Here is an 18,709-nt window from a genome sequence, read left to right on the forward strand (position 1 = left end):
ATGTTACATGTACTTTGCTTCCTTTCCGCCTCAGCTACATTCGTCATAGTGCTGGCAGTCACTGATCTTTAACCTTTTCTTTAGTCCCTATGTGTGCTCATGACATTGATGTGAGGAACATTAGTTTTGCCACTGTTCCTGAAGCCTTTCTAGAATCTTGTGTGGTACTTTCGGCCCCCCTTATCCGCGAAGGTCCACTGCATTGAGACAGGTTGAATAAGGGACTTGAGCATCCATGTTTTTTGGTATCCGCGAGGGGTCCCGGAACCAATCCCTCACGGATAAGGAGGGCCGACTCTACGCTCGACAGTATTCAACCATTCTTCGGTTGATGCTTCCTGAAAATGCTCAGATTTGTTTCCGCCAAATTGCTGACATCTGATCCTCTTCAGAGTCCTGGGTGGGTCTCTTCTGTTGTGGATTTTGTATGCCGCAGTGCACGTCCCCTACATACTCCTGACCTCTGCACATGAACAAATTTTCAGAACATTAAATTCAAAGGTCCAATATACATTTCTACATAGTTGTGTTCTGACAAATGGCAAATCTGGATTTGACCGACCCTCTGCTTGTTTCCCCTGCCCCCACCCACTGTTACTAATTGTTCTTCCATGTCTGTCTAGGATGCTTTTGGAGCTGGTTATTGTGAAGGTATGAATACAACAGTATTGATTTTTGTATGTATTCAACTTAATGGGCAAAATTGATTTAGCGTCATTTGTGAGGTTGCTGCTGGGGTTTGGAAGTATTTCTCAGACCTCGGAATTCAAGCAGAGCGAGGAGGGGTTTTGTCTCCTCAACCCCCCTCAGTAGTCACGTTGGGTCAAAGGTTCATTTTATTATCAAAGTCTGTAAGCAGAATGCAACTCTGAGATTTTGTCTTCTCCAGAGAGCCATGTGCAAGACATGGAAAGAAAAGACATCACCCCCCTCCCCCGGCATGCAAAAAAACCTCCCCAACCCCTCCCTTGCACAAAAACTAACACATCGCTCACCTGGACACGGCAGCTAAAACATCAAATCCCTGAGCTCCAAACAAAAAAAGCACCAATAATGTCAAACTCCCAATCCCTTGTACACAAAAATCTAACAGCCAGAGCCACTCTTTTACCTCGGTGCCACTTTACAGCACTAATTCCCTTTAGACCTCCGATAGCCTGAGTCATAAAGACAAACAAAATGGAAACAGGCCCTTTGGCCCAACGTGTTGCCCAGCGTGCAGGCTTCCTCCGCCCATGCCTGCCTCCAAACCTCCCCATCACTATATTGGATGGCTTTTAAATCTTGTTAATGTGCCTGTCTTCAGTCACTGTTTCTGAATCGGTTTCATTGTCACTGATGTTAAATTTGTGGTTTTGTGGCAGCAGTACGGAGCAAAGGCGTAAAATGACCATAATCTAAATCAATGCAAAACAAGTGGGTTCATGGATGAATCAGAAATCTGTTAGTGGAGGGGGAAAGAAATGTTCCTAAGTCATTGTGGCTTTTCAGTCTCCTGTACCACCTTCTGATCTGGCCATATATTCCAAATATTCACCACCCTTTGTGAAGAAGCCAAAATTATACTGGGAATCCAGGTCCAAAATTTCCTGAAAGTGGCATCACAGGTATGTAGATATAGTGGATACAGTGCTGTAAAAAACATTCACTCCCCTTGGAAGTTTTCATGTTCTATTGTTTTACAACAATGAATCACAGTGAATTTAATTTGAAGAAGCACTGTCGACGTTTCGGGCTGAGACCCTTCGTCAGGACTAACTGAAAGAAAAGATAGTAAGAGATTTGAAAGTAGGGGGAAGGGGGAAATGTGAAATGATAGGAGAAGACCAGAGGGGGTGGGGTGAAGCTAAGAGCTGGAAAGGTGATCAGCAAAAGGGATACAGAGCCGGAGAAGGGTCAGGATCATCAGATGGGAGGCCTAGGGAGAAAGCAAGGGGGAGGGGAGCACCAGAGGGAAATGGCGAACAGGCAAAGAGTGATGGACAGAGACAGAAAAAATGGGGAGTGGGGGAAAAATAAATAAATCAGGGACGGCTTATCTACTGATATCTACTATAAGCCTAATGATTCTCACAGCTACCTGGACTATTCCTCTTCCCACCCTGTCCCTTGCAAGAATGCTGTCCCCTTCTCACAATTCCTCCGTCTCCACCGCATCTGCTCTCAGGATGAGGCTTTTCATTCCAGGATGAAGGAGATGTCTTCCTTTTTTAAACAAAGGGGCTTCCCTTCTTCCACCATCAACTCTGCTCTCAAACACATCTCTCCCATTTCCTGCACATCTGCCCTCACCCCATCTGCCTGCCACCTCACTCGGGATAGGGTTCCCCTTGTCTTCACCTACCATCCTACCAGCATCCGGGTCCAACGTATAATTATCCGTAACTTCCGCTACCTCCAACAGGATCCCACGATCAAGCACATCTTTCTCTCCCCCCCACTCTTTCTGCTTTCCACAGGGATTGCTCTCTACGTGACTCCCTTGCCCATTCTTCCCCCCCATCCCTTCCCACCGATCTCCCTCCTGGCACTTATCCTTGTAAGCGGACAAGTGCTACATCTGCCCTTACACTTCCTCCCTCACCACCATTCAGTGCCCCAGACAGTCCTTCTAGGTGAGGCGACACTTCACTTGTGAGTCAGCTGGTGTGGTATACTGTGTCCGATGCTCCCGGTGTGGCCTTTTATATATTGGTGAGACCCAACACAGAGTGGGAGACCATTTTGCTGAACACCTATGCTCTGTCTGCCAAAGAAAGCAGGATCTCACAGTGGCCATACATTTTAATTCCATGTCCCATTCCCATTCTGATATGTCTATCCATGGTCTCCACTACTGTCAAGATGAAGCCACACTCAGGTTGGAGGAACACCACCTTATATTCCGTCTGGGTAGCCTCCAACCTGATGGCGTGAACATTGATTTCTTTAACTTCCATTAATGCCCCTCCTCCCCTTTACACCCCATCCCTGATTTATTTACTTTTCCCTCTCCCCTTTTTTCTCTCTCTGCCCATCACTCTGCCTGTTCTCCATCTCCCTCTGGTGCTCCCCTCCCCCTTTCTTTCTCCCTAGGCCTCCCGTCCCATGATCCTTTCCCTTCTCCAGCTCTGTATCCCTTTTGCCAATCACCTTTCTGGCTCTCAGCTTCACCCCACCCCCTCCGGTCTTCTATCATTTTGGATTTTCCCCTCCCCCTCCCACTTTCAAATCTCTTACTGCCTTTCCTTTCAGTTAGTCCTGACGAAGGGTCTCAGCCCGAAACGTCAACAGTGCTTCTCCCTATAGATGCTGCCTGGCCTGCTGTGTTCCACCAGCATTTTGTGTGTCTTGCTTGAATTTCCAGCATCTGCAGATTTCCTCGTGTTTGGGATTTAATTTGGCGCTTTTTTTTGACACTGATCAACAGAAAAAAGACTCTTCCTTGGCAAAGTGAAAACAGATCTCTACAAAGTGATCTAAATTAATTACAAATATTAAAATATCAAATGAGCTCACATCTACATGCATTGTTGCTGTAGAAAAGTAACATTCATCGCCAAAGATCTTCACCACCCAGGCCACGCTCTTTTCTCGCTGCTGCCATCAGGTAGAAGGTACAAAAGCCTCAGGACCCACACCACCAGGTTCAAGAACATTTACTACTCCTCAACCATCAGGCTCTTGAACAAGATGGGATAACTACACTTAAGGACCCTTTTATCTTCTTATTTCATTCTCATTATTTATTGCTATTTATTTATTAACTGCATTTGCACAGTTTGTTGATACTTTACAGTTCCTGACGTTTACAGTTTACAGATCCTGTTTACAATTACTGTTCTATAGATTTGCTAAGTAAGCCTGCAGAGAAAGAATCTCAGGATTGTATGTGGTGACACATACGTGTGCTGTTAATAAATTTTACTTTTTCAGGATGTATGTTGTATACATTTCTCTGACATTAAATCTGACCTTTGAACGTTTGAATTTTGATTTTGTGGAATCTGAGGGGCATCTTCACTCGAGGATGGTGCGAGTGTGGAACAAGGTGCCTTTGAAGTGGTAGATGCAGGTTCAGTTGCAATATTTAAGAGATGTTTGTGTAGGCATATGGATGGGTGAGGTTTGGAGGGATAGAGGATGAGGCTGAAGGCCAGGTAGGACGGGCTTGATGGGTTAAAGGCTGTCGTGCTCAATGACTCCAGTAATCTATTGGTTTCCCTACTCTTTTAACCTAATCTCCCATTTTTTTTGCATTTCCAGTCACTCCTTAACTCATTTAAGTTAAAGACCAGTTCCCACTGAGTTGACCTGTGCTCAGAGTTCTAGCAGCTGGTAATCCCTCTCCCCTTGCACAGAAATTGTTAATTAAAAATCCCATTACATCTGAGAAGGTGAGTGGAAGCTCCTGGTCATTGTTGCATTACCTACTCCCTTCTCGGGTGTTGGGTGGAAGATTACTTAGAGTGCTGGACTTTATTTCTGCTTATACCCCCGCAAACTTCCAATTCAATCTTACGGTGTTAATAAGCACGACCGGGTGAATTTAATGGGAGTGAGAGAACCGGGTTCCTGGGGTGTGGGTGGAGGGAGCAAGGTGACTGGAGTGGGGTTCCTTCACCTGGTGAGCCAGAGGGATTCGGATGGTCAGAGTTTGACTGTAACATCCCCTCTGTTACATTCAGAGCTCGCGAGTGTAATGAGTATTACAGAATGACACTAGCACTGTCGGTGTAGAACGATTCAAAGTTTATTGAGTGACGGGTTAAGTATAATATTCATCTGGATAGATGCGCACAGCTAGGGCTTCGTATGCATCAGCACATCAGTCCTTTTGTCTGGCTCACATCCCAGAGGCTCACTCCCCACTCCTCACTCAGAGGGGTTGGGGGGGGTAGTTCACTCCTCGTGGTTAGGTGGTTACATGTTCAAAGTCGCGTACCTGGTGGTCCATCTGCAGATGGTTTTTGGTCACTGCGAGACCCTACGGGTCTGTCCCAGCTGTGCACGTGGCAGTCTATTTGAAATCTGTATGCTCTTCCTAAAACCTCCTGTGCAGCTGTCTTGTTCTCTCCCTCTGGTTGCATCTGTGCTCAATCCATTCCTCAAATCCTCACCCCTACCTTGTCATAATGACCACTTGTCCCCCTGCAGAGTTCAAACCCCCCCCCAGTACCCATTTTGGGGAATTGACATAACCCACCCCACTGAATCTCCAGTGAATTATCTCAAACGTTTATTACTGAATCCTCACTGAGCATTGAAATGTCCTGGTGGAATGGGCGGTGGAGCAGCCCCCTCTCCTCTTCTCCCCCACCGGTCTTAGCGCTCTGTGGGAAATGCTGGTCACCCCAGCTGAAGGTGGGTGGCCTGTGGCTCGCTCTGAGGTCGTGGTTCCGACCCCTTGCTCTCCTCCTCACCCCCCTCTCCCCCTCGCTCCCCGCAGATGTTGCTCCACCTCTTCAGTGATGCCAACTACAACCTTGAGGGCTTCAACGCCAGCTTCATCTTCACGCTTTGCCCGATGGGTTGCTCGGGGCACGGGCAGTGCAAGGTCAGTGGCACTTGTGCCTGTCACCCGGGCTGGGGTGGAGCCGACTGCAGCGTCCAGGACTGCACCGAACACTGCGGGCGGCACGGTTACTGCGTCACGGTGAGTCCCTGTCATCTGATTTGTTATTTTGTGGCAGCAAGACAATGCAATTCATAAAGCAGTACTCTGCACTGTGTATCTGTTGACATTTGCTGGAGTCTTCGGCGACGTGCTGTACCAGATCTCCTCAGCCACCAAATGAAGTGTAGTCACTGGGGCAGGTCACCTTCCTGAGTGGCCAGCTGGCCGACGGAGACTCTTGTCGGCGGCAGAGCCTTCTGCCCGAGTGTTCCTCCACCAGAGGCCTGTGGGGTCTGCTGGGGGAGCTGGATGGGGGGTGATTTACAGTGGTGGAAGATGTGGTGTACAGCTGCGTAAGGGATGAGAGGGGTTTACTGCAGTAAGGGGCCGCAGGTATGAGCTGTGTCTAGCTGTGTAAAAGGTGGTGGGCGGTTTACTGTAGTACCCTTACAGGGACTGGTGGGGCCGCTGGTATGAGATGTGTCTAGATGTGTAAAGGGTGGTGGGCGGTTTACTGTAGTACCCTTACAGGGACTGGTGGGGCCGCTGGTATGAGATGTGTCTAGATGTGTAAAGGGTGGTGGGCGGTTTACTGCAGTACCCTTACAGGGACTGGTGGGGCCGCTGGTATGAGCTGTGTCTAGCTGTGTAAAGGGTGGTGGGCGGTTTACTGCAGTACCCTTACAGGGACTGGTGGGGCCGCTGGTATGAGCTGTGTCTAGCTGTGTAAAGGGTGGTGGGCGGTTTACTGCAGTACCCTTACAGGGACTGGTGGGGCCGCTGGTATGAGATGTGTCTAGCTGTGTAAAGGGTGGTGGGCGGTTTACTGCAGTACCCTTGCAGGGGCTGGTGGGGCCGCTGGTATGAGATGTGTCTAGATGTGTAAAGGGTGGTGGGTGGTTTATTGTAGTACCCTTGCAGGGGCTGGTGGGGCCGCAGGTATGAGCTGTGTCTAGCTGTGTAAAGGGTGGTGGGTGGTTTACTGTGGTAAGGTAGCATTGCAGAGGGGGCAGGGGAAGGTGTGTCATCCTCTACTGTAAAGGGTGGTGGTTCCTGAACCTACGGGCAGATGATGTGGGCACTTAGAACATAAAACAGTACAACCTTTCGGCCCATTTTGTTGTGCTGATCTATACAAACCTACTCTATGATTGAGCTAAACCGACTCTCTAACGCAGGCCAAGTGCCATTATCTTTCTTCCCTCTATGTTTAAGACTCTTAAAAGTCCCTAATGCATCTTCTTCTACCACTTCCCCCAGCAGTACTTACCACTCTGTGTGTGTTTAAAATTTCTTTTAAAAAAAGCTGCAGTACCTCTGGCACCTCATCTAAACTTCCCTTCACTCACCTTTAAAAAATGTCCCCTGGTGTTGGTCATTGCCGCACCAGTAAATTTTGCTGGCTGTCCACTCTGTTCATGCCTTGTATAATCTTTTACCCCTCGATCAAGTTGCCTCCCTCCTCCTTTGCTTCAAAGAGCGAAGCCTAGCTCGCTCAGCCTTGTTTGAACTGGAATTGGACTGGGCTGATGCATTGGATTCCAGTTGTACACAGCACATTGTACCGATTGCCCATCTACACTAATCTCAGATGATCAGTGTGTCCATTAACCCCTCAGGAATTCCGTTCCAGATTCCAGCTCCTCCCCCTGCCCACATGGAAAAATGCTTCCCCATATTCCAACAAGACCTCTTGCCCTTTGATGTGAGTGCCCCTCCCCTTGGCAGAGGAGTCTTTCACTATCTAAGCTATCAATGCTTGGGTTCCTTGTCAGCTCTGGGGAGAACAGAAACAGCCCTCTCTGGTCTCTCCTAATAACTGAAACCCTCCATTCCAGGTAATCTCCCATGTGTCTTCTCCATTGCAATCAAGTCCTTCCTGTGGTGTTGTAGGTGACCACGGTACTCCAGCTGTCTGGTTACACACTTGTATCATATCCCTGCTCCTGTGTTCTGTGCCCTGGCTAATGAAGACAAAACCCGAGCCACACTGTCTCTCTGCTACCACCTTTGAGGTTCCTTGACTTTGCAGACCAGGGTCCCTCTGTTCCTCTGTACGCCTCATGTCCTACCAGCCACTCTGTAGCCCTCCAAAAGTAATACCTTATGCTTAACAGAATTATATTCCACCTGCCATTTCCCTGCCCCTTTAACTAATTGATCAGAGGTCCAAGACCCACCGTCCACAAAGGTGATCTTCCTGCAGCAATGTGGAGGACGTGTATAAACAGCAACAAGAGTTCCAGCCACTTCGTTCACAAAACAACCTTCAGTAGTAACCTCACCAGGTGAATTTCCCACCCACTTCCTCAAACATCACCATGTCCTACTGGTAAACTGGATGAAGTCTGGTATTGGAAGGGAATGGGATCATAAAATGTCCTTGGATTCATGTAGAGAGTGAGAATGTAAAGAAATGAAGCGTGTTTCTTACATTCATTGATGGGATTAGTTTGGAATTGACACTGTGGTGTTGGGATTAGTTTGGGATTGACACAGGGCTGTGGTGATGGGATTAGTTTGGGATTGACACAGGGCTGTGGTGTTGGGATTAGTTTGGGATTGACATTGTGGTGTTGGGATTAGTTTGGGATTGACACTGTGGTGTTGGGATTAGTTTGGTATTGACACAGGGCTGTGATGTTGGGATTAGTTTGGGATTGACACTCTGGTGATGGGATTAGTTTGGGATTGACACTGGTGTTGGGATTAGTTTGGGATTGACACAGGGCTGTGGTGATGGGATTAGTTTGGGATTGACACTGTGGTGTTGGGATTAGTTTGGGATTGACACAGGGCTGTGGTGTTGGGATTAGTTTGGGATTGACACTCTGGTGATGGGATTAGTTTGGGATTGACACTGTGGTGTTGGGATTAGTTTGGGATTGACACAGGGCTGTGGTGTTGGGATTAGTTTGGGATTGACACTCTGGTGATGGGATTGACACTGTGGTGTTGGGATTAGTTTGGGATTGACACAGGGCTGTGGTGTTGGGATTAGTTTGGGATTGACACTCTGGTGATGGGATTAGTTTGGGATTGACACTGGTGTTGGGATTAGTTTGGGATTGACACAGGGCTGTGGTGTTGGGATTAGTTTGGGATTGACACTCTGGTGATGGGATTAGTTTGGGATTGACTCAGGGCTGTGGTGATGGGATTAGTTTGGGATTGACACTCTGGTGATGGGATTAGTTTGGGATTGACACTGTGGTGTTGGGATTAGTTTGGGATTGACACAGGGCTGTGGTGATGGGATTAGTTTGGGATTGACACTGTGGTGTTGGGATTAGTTTGGAATTGACACTGTGGTGATGGGATTAGTTTGGGATTGACACTGTGGTGTTGGGATTAGTTTGGGATTGACACTGTGGTGTTGGGATTAGTTTGGGATTGACTCAGGGCTGTGGTGATGGGATTAGTTTGGGATTGACACTCTGGTGATGGGATTAGTTTGGGATTGACACTGTGGTGTTGGGATTAGTTTGGAATTGACACTGTGGTGATGGAATTAGTTTGGGATTGACACTGTGGTGTTGGGATTAGTTTGGGATTGACTCAGGGCTGTGGTGATGGGATTAGTTTGTGTGAACTGTTAATATGTAACATAATTTTTTCTCTCTGACTGATAAAGGGTCAGCTCTGCCATTGCCAGCCAGGGTTCATCGGTCACAGCTGTGACCTGTCCCTGAATGACAACCAGAGTGCTGGCAGTTGGTACAACATCAGCAGGTCTGACCCTGAATTCATGGGACGCACGGCTGCCGCTGGGACCTTCCTCAACACCACCAACTCCTTCTACATCTTCGGTGGTATGTTCTCTTGTACATCTGCTCATTCCTCGCCACAGCCACACTGTCTGACCCCGGGACACACCTGGTCTGTTAGTGTATTTATGATGTTCTCCTTTCAGTGTGCATCAAACTAAAACATTGTCATCCTTGTCCGGAGGGCTCTCCTGGGGAGAGAGAAGAACATTGGGGTATTGGTACTTGGTTCCCTGAAGATGGTGTCATAGTTAGAAGAAGCAAGTTGGCAAGGAAGAGTTTTGGCGTGCTGGCCTTCATTAGTTAGAACATTGAGTACGGGAGTTAGAGTCGAGGATTGGTGACAATGTTCCAAGATAGCTCCATTTCAGGCAGACATTCTACAAGATAGCCAACAGATACCTCTGAATTTCATTTTTACAGAACACTGTAGCACCGGGGCAAGCCTGGACACCAGTCCCGGCTGGGATATGTTGCAACGTGAGGAAGCAGAAGGGTGATAGGCGAGCCAGGATCCATGCTGGGCCAAAAGCTACGCCTTTAAACCCCTGCTGCCAAGCACCTTCCTTGCAAACGCCTGATCGATCGCTGACGAAATGGCTAAAATCAGACTGAAATTTACCATACAAAGGAATTCACTCAACCGTTGCAAAATCACTGAAACCTGGTGTCCCAACCTGGAATATCTCATTCTAAAGCTCAGACCTTTCCATCTGCTGAGAGAATTCACAGTTCTCTCACAGTGGTTGTACTCCACCACAAACCAACACTAAGCCAGCATTGACAACTGTATCATGTTAGAAGGAGCAACTGCCTTCCCATCCTGATGGCACCTTCCTTGTAGCCAGTGATTTCAATCAAGCCAACCTGAAGACAGTATTCCCCACATTTTGCTGGAATGTGAAATGCCCCACAAGGGGCAACTTACACTGGACCAGATTTACACCAATGTTGTGGGTGCATACCGGGCTGATCCATGCCCTCATCTGGACCTGTCTGACCAGCTGTCTTTATTTCTAACAGCAGCCTACAGGCCCGGCGATATGTAGTAAGATGCCCAATTCGCAGGTCAGTGAGGAGCTGACTCACGGCTTCAGGACTGCCTCGAGTGCACAGAGTGGAACTGCTTGCATGTCAAGCAATGCATGATCTAGAAGGATGTACGGGACTATATCAAATACTGTGTAGAGTCCACACAGTAAACAATGTCACCAGCAATAAGAACACGCGTGTATTCCCGAATCAGAAGCCATGGATGCACAACAAAGTCCAGGCTTGGGAAGCTGCTTACAGATCCAGTGACACTGCAGTACGCAGCCAAGACAGGTCCAGCCTTAAAAGGGGCAGTAAAGCCACCAAGTACAGATGCAAACAACAGCTAGAAACAGCTTTCAATAATAGCACTAACCCCCAACGGCGTGTAGGAAGGCATCAGGTCCATCATTGACTGTAAAGGAAAGAACTCTTGTCCCGAATCAGCAACACCACCCCAGCTGAGGAGCTAGTCAATGTCTTTGCTCAAATTGACCGGGACAGCAATGAACCAGTGATGAAGGCATTGACACTTGAGCAGGACTCGGCACTGACAGTGAGCACACACGAGGAGAGACACGGAACTGACGGTGAGCACACACGAGGTGAAATGTATTCTGTGCAGCAACAACGCACTCAGAGTAACATTACCAGATGGTGTGACTGGGCGGGTCCTCGGACTGCACTGACCAGCTGGCAGAGGTTTTTACTGAAATGTATGACCTCTCCCTGTCCCTTTCTGTGGTCCCCACAAAGCATCAACCATCATACCAGTTGCAAAGCAGTCACCAGTAAAATGCCTCAACAATAGCAGACTGGCTGTACTCACCCCTGTAGTTTCCAAATGCCCGGAGAGACTGGTTATGTGCCATGTTACGAATGCCATCCCTGCTTCTCTGGACCAGCACCAGGCAAGCAGATCAACCGAGGACATCATCTGCATTGCTCTGCACATTGTACTGGAGGACCAGTAGCGGACAGATGCCTATGCCAAAATGTTCTTTATTGAGATGAGAGAATTTACAAGACACTGGAAATCCATTCAACACGCCTAATGTGCTAGAGGAACTTAGCAGGTCAGGCAGCATCTATGGAAAAGAGTAGACAGCCGGACCTGTTTCAGCCCCAAATGTCAACTGTACTCTTTTCCATAGATGCTGCCTGACCTGCTGAGTTCCTTCAGCATTTTGTGTGGATCACAATAGATGTGTCTGGTGTAAAACTGCAAATGGAGCTGCATGCAGGGTCAGCTTTGTCTATAAATCCGGAGGCTGACTACAACAGACTTGATCAGAACCTGTTTTGGTCACCCTGCTAGAGGCAAGAAGCTATTAAGCTGGATAGAGTGCAGAAGGATGTTGCTGGGACCTGGGGAACTGAGTTATGGAGAGAGATTGTGCAGGCTGGGAATTCTTTCATTGAGAGAGTGAGTGTGATCTTCTTGAGGTGTATAAAGTCATAAGGGGCATCAATAAGGTGAATTTTCAATCTTTTCCCAGTACGAAGGTTAGAGGAGAGAGATTGAATAGGAACCTGGGAGGGGGGCAAATTTTCCACCTAGAGAGTGGTCTTTATGGAATGAACTAGGTACAAAAACAGCATTTGAAAGGTATTTCAACAAGCAGGAAAGGTTTGCACGGGTTCCCAACCTTTTTTTTTGTGCCGTGAACCAATACCATTAAGCAAGGGGTCTGTGGAGCCCAGGTCGGGAGCCACTTTCGAGGGCCACAGACAGGAAAGTAGGACAGGCTCCGGTAGATGTGTCTGCACTGCTGAGGGCCTCTTTCTGAGCCCATGACCCTCTGACGGGATCTCCTGGCCTGTCCTGCAGGACTTACTGCCCTGAAGGGAGGACCCTCCTCCCACCCCAAGGGTGAAGAATGTCCAGGTGAACAAGCTAATGCAAGGAACTGTGTCTTTCCCCCCACCCCCACAAGCTTGGAGGGATAGCGGGTAAATGGGACTGGCTCGGGTAGACATTTTGGCTGCCATAGGTAGTATGGACTGTTTGTATAACCGCGACTCTAAAGAGAAAGCATCTCTGATGGTCTCCGCAGTTTGGTAATTGGGGCATTGGGGTTTCTCTCCTCCCGCCCCTCACTGCCCAGGCGTGGGGGTGGCAGGTCAGGATACGCAGAAGGATCCAAGTTTATTTCTCTTCATTCCATCCACTGTAGGATCGGACCTCAATCAGATTCTGGGCGACCTGCTTATGTACAACTTCACAAGCAACCAGTGGCAGCGGATCGTTCTCGACCCCTCTCCGGTAGGTCACAGCTCTGCCTCTCACGGAGGGGATTGGTTCATATTAGTTCGTTGTCTCATACACCAGCGTGCTCCCGTGAGTCTCACGGTGTAAACGGTTCCAGGGTTGCTAACGCAATACAGCAGAATGGTAGGCTACAGTTGTACAATCTGCGACGGTGCAACAATTTTCTAGTTCAGTTTTTGTGCATCTCAAAGAACTTGAGGTTCAAAGTAACTTTATTTTAGAAATACCTATTTGTTACCGTGCACTAGAGGTGCAGGGGAATGGGAACCAGAGTGCCAGAACAGTTAGAGGAGGGGCTGTGGAGACAAAAGTTGGGAACAAAAGGTTGAGCATGGTGCAACTAATGTCCTGAGATGTGTATATTTCAATGCAAGATGTATTGTAGGAGAGGCAGATGAGCTCAGGGCATTGTTCAACTCTTGGTATTGAAGCCATTAATGAGACTTGGTTGCAGGAGAGGCAGGACTAGCAGCTCAGTGTTCCGAGATTTTGTTGTTTTCAACGTGACAGAACAGGAGGGATTAAAGGAGGAGAGGTGGTATTACCAGTCAGGGAATACGTCATGGCAGTGCTCTGTCAGGACAGACTGGAGAATTCGTCTAGTGAGGCATTATGGGTGGAACTGAGAAATAAGAAAGGTGTGACCATGTTAATGGGGCTATATTACAGACCATCCATCAGTACTAGGGATTTAGAGTAACAAATTTGTATAAAAAAGTCACAGAAGACTAAGTTTGTTACAGTAGGTGACTTTAACTTTCCACATATTGACTGGGACTCCCATACTGTAAAAGGACTAGATAAGATAGAGTTTGTCAAATCTGTTCAGGAAAGTTTTCTTCATCAGTTCATAGACAGTGTGCGACGCTGGATCTGCCGTTGGAGAATGAGACAGGGCAGGTGACAGAAAATTGTGTAAGGGAACACTTTGCATCGCATGACCACAGTGCCATGAGTTTTGAAGTGAATATGTAAAGGTAGGTCTGGTCCACAGGTTGAAATCCTCAATTGGAGAAAGGCCAATTTTGACGGTATCAGAAATGATCTGGCAAGAGTGGATTGGGGCAGGCTGTTTTCTGGCAAAGGCGTGCTTGGTAAGTGGGAGGCCTTCAGAAGTGAAATTTTGAGAATACAAAGATTGCATGAGCCTGTCAGAATAAAAGGTAAAGAGTAGGGAATCTTGCTTTTCAAGCGATATTGAGACTCTGGTTAAGAGAAAAGAGGAGGTGCATAGTAGGTATAGTGAAGTAGGAACAAATGATGTACTTATGGAGTATAAGATATGCAAGTGAACACTTAGGAAGGAAATCAGAGGGCTAAAAGAAGTCATGAGGTTGCCCTCGCAGACAAGGTGAAGGAGAATCCTAAGGGATTCTGCAGATGTGTTAAGAGCCAAAGGATTGCAAGGGACAAAATTGGTCCTCTGGAAGATCAGAATGGTAATCCATTAATGACAGGAGAGATACCAGAGGATTGGAGGAGAGTCGTGTTGTTCCATTGTTTAAAAAAGGCTCTAAGCATAAACTAGGAAATCATAGTCCAGTGAGTCTGACATCAGTTGTGGAAAAATTATTGGAAGTTATTCAAGGGAACGGACGTATCAGTATTTGGATAGACATGGACAGATTAAGGACGCATGGTTTCATGTGTGGTGGGTCTTGTCGAACCAATCTTATATAGTTTTTCGAGGAAGTTACCAGGGAAGTGGATGTTATCTGTGTGGACTAGCTGGTCATTTGCCAAGGTCCCACGTGGGAGGTTGGTCAGTCACTCAGCATTCAGGGTGCGGTAATAAATTGGATTAGACTATTTTACTGAGGTAGCAAGAAATGTAGACAGAGCCCAAGGAGGGGAGGCTGGTTTCTGTGTCCACAACTCTGCATTTTCTTGTGCTCTCAGGCAGAGCAGTTGCCGCACCAAGGTGTAATGCACCTGGATAGGATGCTTTCTAGTTGGCGTAGCTTTGAGAGGGGCGGAGGGAGTCTGGTTTCTGAGGTGTGCCGAGCCTACCCAGGACTCTTTGTGGCTGCTGTACCAGTGTGGTGGGCGTGCGCGGCCAAGCCAGTGGGCTGTCCAGAAGCACCAGAAAAGTGTAAAGGTGACTGCTTGGGAGGAGGTGATGAGCAGTTTGCACTGTGTTCTCCGCAGGTCCCCACACTCCAGAGCCCAAAGGTGACTGGGCCAAGATATTGGGTGGAACAGGGGCCGAGCCAAGTCTTGGTGCGTTGAGGCGGGGGGGGGGGGGGGGGTCCACTGGCAACAGCAGCACTCAATCCCGGGGACTGAGTCCCTCTCCTTCCTTCCCTGAGCAGGCAGCCCGGCACGCTCACAGTGTGGTGGAGTGGCGGGGAGGAATGGTGGTGTTCGGCGGGCAGCTGCAGAGCGGCTCCCTGGCCAACGACGTCTGGCTGTACGAGCCGGGCCCCGAGCGATGGAGGCTGCTGCGGCCCCGCAGTGCGCGGGCTCCCCCGGGGCTAGCCGCACACGCAGCCGCTGTGGTGGGGCAGGAGCTGTACGTCTTCGGAGGTGAGTGTGGGCTCAGACTGCAACAGTCTCTGGGATGAAGGGGGAAGGGGGAGTGGGTTGTGGTGGGGGGAGGACAAGAGCTCCTATGTAGCAGGATGTGAATCAGACAACGAGAGGACCACATGGAGACTGAGGCTGGAGTGAGAGTGAGTGAGTGCACAGGCAGTCCCCGGGTTACGAACGAGTTCCGTTCCTGAGTCCATCTTTAAGTCGGATTTGTACGCAAGTCAGAACAGGTACATCTGGTATTATTTAGCATCAGTCAAACGTTTGTCTTAGTACATAGTTTATATTTTACTTTTCTATGCATATAAAACACTTAAGAACGTATGTTTCAGCGCTGGGCTCAGGAAACTAAACCACTGTGTTGTTTAGTAATAATTGTAGCTTTCATCAGGGCAGGGCCTTTCACATGCTCCATTATTCTCACTTTATCCTTTACCTGTATCCTTTAAAATTATTCCGATCGTTGACCGACTGTAGCCTAACGCTTTTCCAATGACCGATGGTGTTTCACCTCTTTCCAATCGCTTTATTACTTCCACTTTATTTTCAATCGCGATCGTTTTCTGTCAATGGAACAGAAAACTGCGGATTTTATGTTCTATCGCTGAGCAGCAGTGAACTGTCTGATTGACCAATTAGAGTTCTGTTTAGGGACTAGTTGACTTGATCAGCACATCTGATCTGGATATTGTTCAGGGTTGCACTTAGTAAAAAAAAATACAGCAGCAGCCACGGGTGGCAGGTCCTCTGCTCCCCCAGGTCCTAAAATCCACCTGCAATGGGACAAGTGGGGGTGGTGCTGACTGGAAACTAGACACTCAACACAGTGTTAACAGCAACGACTTAAAATGGCAGACGGCGTTGTGATCCGACTTAAAATAGTGGACGGTGTTCTCCATCCGTTCGTAAGTACGAGTTGTCCGTAAGTCGGATGTTTGTAACTCAGGGACTGCCTGTAATGTTGCACCCCTCCCAAACTCTGTTCCTTCCGTCTCCCTGTAATGTCTTGGCTCCATTTCCTCTGCCCCGTGACCTGCCACGTAATACCCCCACACCCTGCCAAACCTGTGGGGCCTCATGGAAAACTTGTACAGCTCAGGGTGCCGGAGCTGGGCGCTTAATTCTGCTGTCATCTGTAAGGGTCTTCCCCGTGACCACGTGGGTTTCCTCCCACAGTCCAAAGATGTACCTGTTGGTTGGTTAATTGGTGATCGTACATTAGGGTAGGGTTAAATCGGGGGGGGGGGGTTGCTGGGCTGGGAGGGTCTGTATCTCAATAAACAATAAAGAAACAAAATCCCACACCCTGCCTCGTAACACTCCCTGTCCCCTCTCTCCCCCAGGACGGACTGACGAGGACCGGTTCAGTGCTGCCATGTTCCGTTTCCACCTGGAGCGTTGGGTCTGGGAGGAGGTGATCCCCACGGGAGGGAAGAGCCCGGCTGTGGCCGGGCATTCCATGGTCTTCCACCCCGCCTCGCGCATGCTGCTAATCCACGGAGGCCACCGGATCTCCCCAAGGTAAGGGACGGTTGCTGCGTTTCCCACCCTCCAGTGAGAGCCTGTCCCATGTTACATCTATCGTCATTTCCAGAGTACAGTGTACTGTTCTGGTCACTCTGAAGGAGGTGACTCCCCAGCACGTTGCCTGGGACGGTGGGTTCTGGTTAAATGAAGAGACTGGACAGGGCGGGTCTGCTCCTCCTGGAGCAGAGGGGACTGAGGGGGGCCCTGGCAGAGAGGCAACGTTATCAGGTGGTTAATAAGAAAGTAGATTGAATAAGAAAGCTGCAGAACAGTACAGGCCCTTCATCCTGCAATATTGTGCCCACCTTTTAACCTACTTCACTATTCATCTAACCCTTTCCTTCCACGTAGCCATCTGTCATTCCTTCATCCATGTCTTTCTAAGAGTCTCTTAAATGTCCCCTACAGTGCATTTCATATCCTTGCCACACTCTTTAAAAAAAACCCTTCCTCTGACATCCCCTGTACCTTTTCTCTAATTGCTTTTTAAAGCATGTTCTCTTCATTTAAAAAAAAGAAATTACGTAGAGGTACAGCTTGGAATAGACCGTTCTGGCCCTTTGAGTCGTGCTGCCTAGCGACACACCGAAATAACACTAGCCTAATCTCAGAACAATTTACAATGACCAAGAGACCTAGTAACCGGTTTGTCTTTGGACTGTGGGAGGAATTCAGGGCATCTGGGGAAAAGCCACATACTCACGGGACGCTGGAATTGAGCTCTGAACTCTGCCCCCAGCTGTAGTAGTGCTCTGCTAACCGTGACACCCTCTTGTGTTGGTCGTGGCTGCGCTGGCTGTTCACTCTATCTACTGTGTGTGCCTCTTATCATTTTGCACACCTCTGCCAAATTGATAAACTACAAGCTGGAGCTTCTATACAAATGCAATGCCGGAGGAACTCAGGCAGCATCTGCGGGGTGGGGGGGGGGGGGGCGGGCACGTGGGATGCTGCCTGACCTGCTGAGTTCATCCAGTGTCGACCCTTTGGAAACTGGCCGTACAGAAGTGGTTAAAATGATAAGAGGCTTAGATCTTTTCACCAAGGTATGGGAGTCCAAAACTAGGGGCTGTAGGTTTAATAGGGACTTGAGGAGCAACCTTTTCCACCCAGAGGGTGTGAGTATAGGGAATGGGCTGCCAGAGGAAATCGTTGAGGCAGGTACATTTAAGAAGCTCTTGGAGGGGTATGGGTCAAACAAAGGAAATTAGGACTGTAGGGATGGCAGGGATTGTTTGGGCCAAAGGGCCTGTATCCATTCTGTATTATTCAGTGACCCTAAATGGACAGTTGGCATTTCAGGTCTTCTATGGGTTGAGAGAGTGGAGAGTGAAGAATAGGGCAAAAACTGGCAAGCAATTGTGGGCAGGCCGATTGCTGTCGACTGTCCATTTCCCTCCACGGATGCTGCCTGACACTCTGAGTCCATTTAGTTTCCTCTCTGGAGTCTGCTGGTGGAAAGCGCAGATTTGGGGTTAGGGGACCTTCCCTGGGGGTTGGAGGGGAGGCTTCAGATTGGAAGTGTGCTGCCTGGGGGGTTGGTGGAGGGTCTCAGTCTTTGAACCTATGAGGTGGACGAGACTGCGTCCCAAGCGCTGGTGAGGATCAGTTCGGGTGTCCAGCATCGATGTGATGGGCCAAAGGGCCTCGATCTGAGCCCCCATGGGCTGTCCATCCTTTGTCTGCCCAGCACTCTGCGGCAGCGTTGCCCAGATTCAGGGATTTCACAGCCCTGCTGTCTCTCACACAGGTTCAGCTACCGGACGAACACAACACATGCCTTCCACGTAGACCAGCGCTACTGGAGCACCTTGAAGTCTCGTCCATCGGCTGCCAGCCCCGGGGAGCGAGCCTTCCACTCCGCCACCCTCATCGGCAACTACATGGTGGTGTATGGTGAGTCAGGATCGCAGCGTGACTGTGTGGGTGGGACAGCTCTGTGGCTCTTTGCAAGATAAGCTCTCATTTGGTGTGTGTGTGTGT

The 18,709-nt window shown here is 48.8% G+C and overlaps 1 protein-coding gene across 1 annotated transcript in view; it reads left to right on the forward strand.

The window, feature by feature from the left end:
- The window catches only part of megf8 (multiple EGF-like-domains 8), a 123,234-nt gene that overhangs the window by 1,382 nt on the left and 103,143 nt on the right, over positions 1-18,709 (forward strand). Inside the window, exons 3-8 of the mRNA XM_059967940.1 lie at positions 5,429-5,635; positions 9,231-9,408; positions 12,573-12,661; positions 14,980-15,193; positions 16,543-16,720; positions 18,477-18,622. Coding sequence (XP_059823923.1) covers positions 5,429-5,635; positions 9,231-9,408; positions 12,573-12,661; positions 14,980-15,193; positions 16,543-16,720; positions 18,477-18,622 — 1,012 coding nt within the window. The remainder of the gene's footprint in view (positions 1-5,428; positions 5,636-9,230; positions 9,409-12,572; positions 12,662-14,979; positions 15,194-16,542; positions 16,721-18,476; positions 18,623-18,709) is intronic.

This window comes from Hypanus sabinus, chromosome 1, assembly GCF_030144855.1.
Source record: "Hypanus sabinus isolate sHypSab1 chromosome 1, sHypSab1.hap1, whole genome shotgun sequence".
NCBI classification, from domain to species: Eukaryota; Metazoa; Chordata; class Chondrichthyes; order Myliobatiformes; family Dasyatidae; genus Hypanus; species Hypanus sabinus.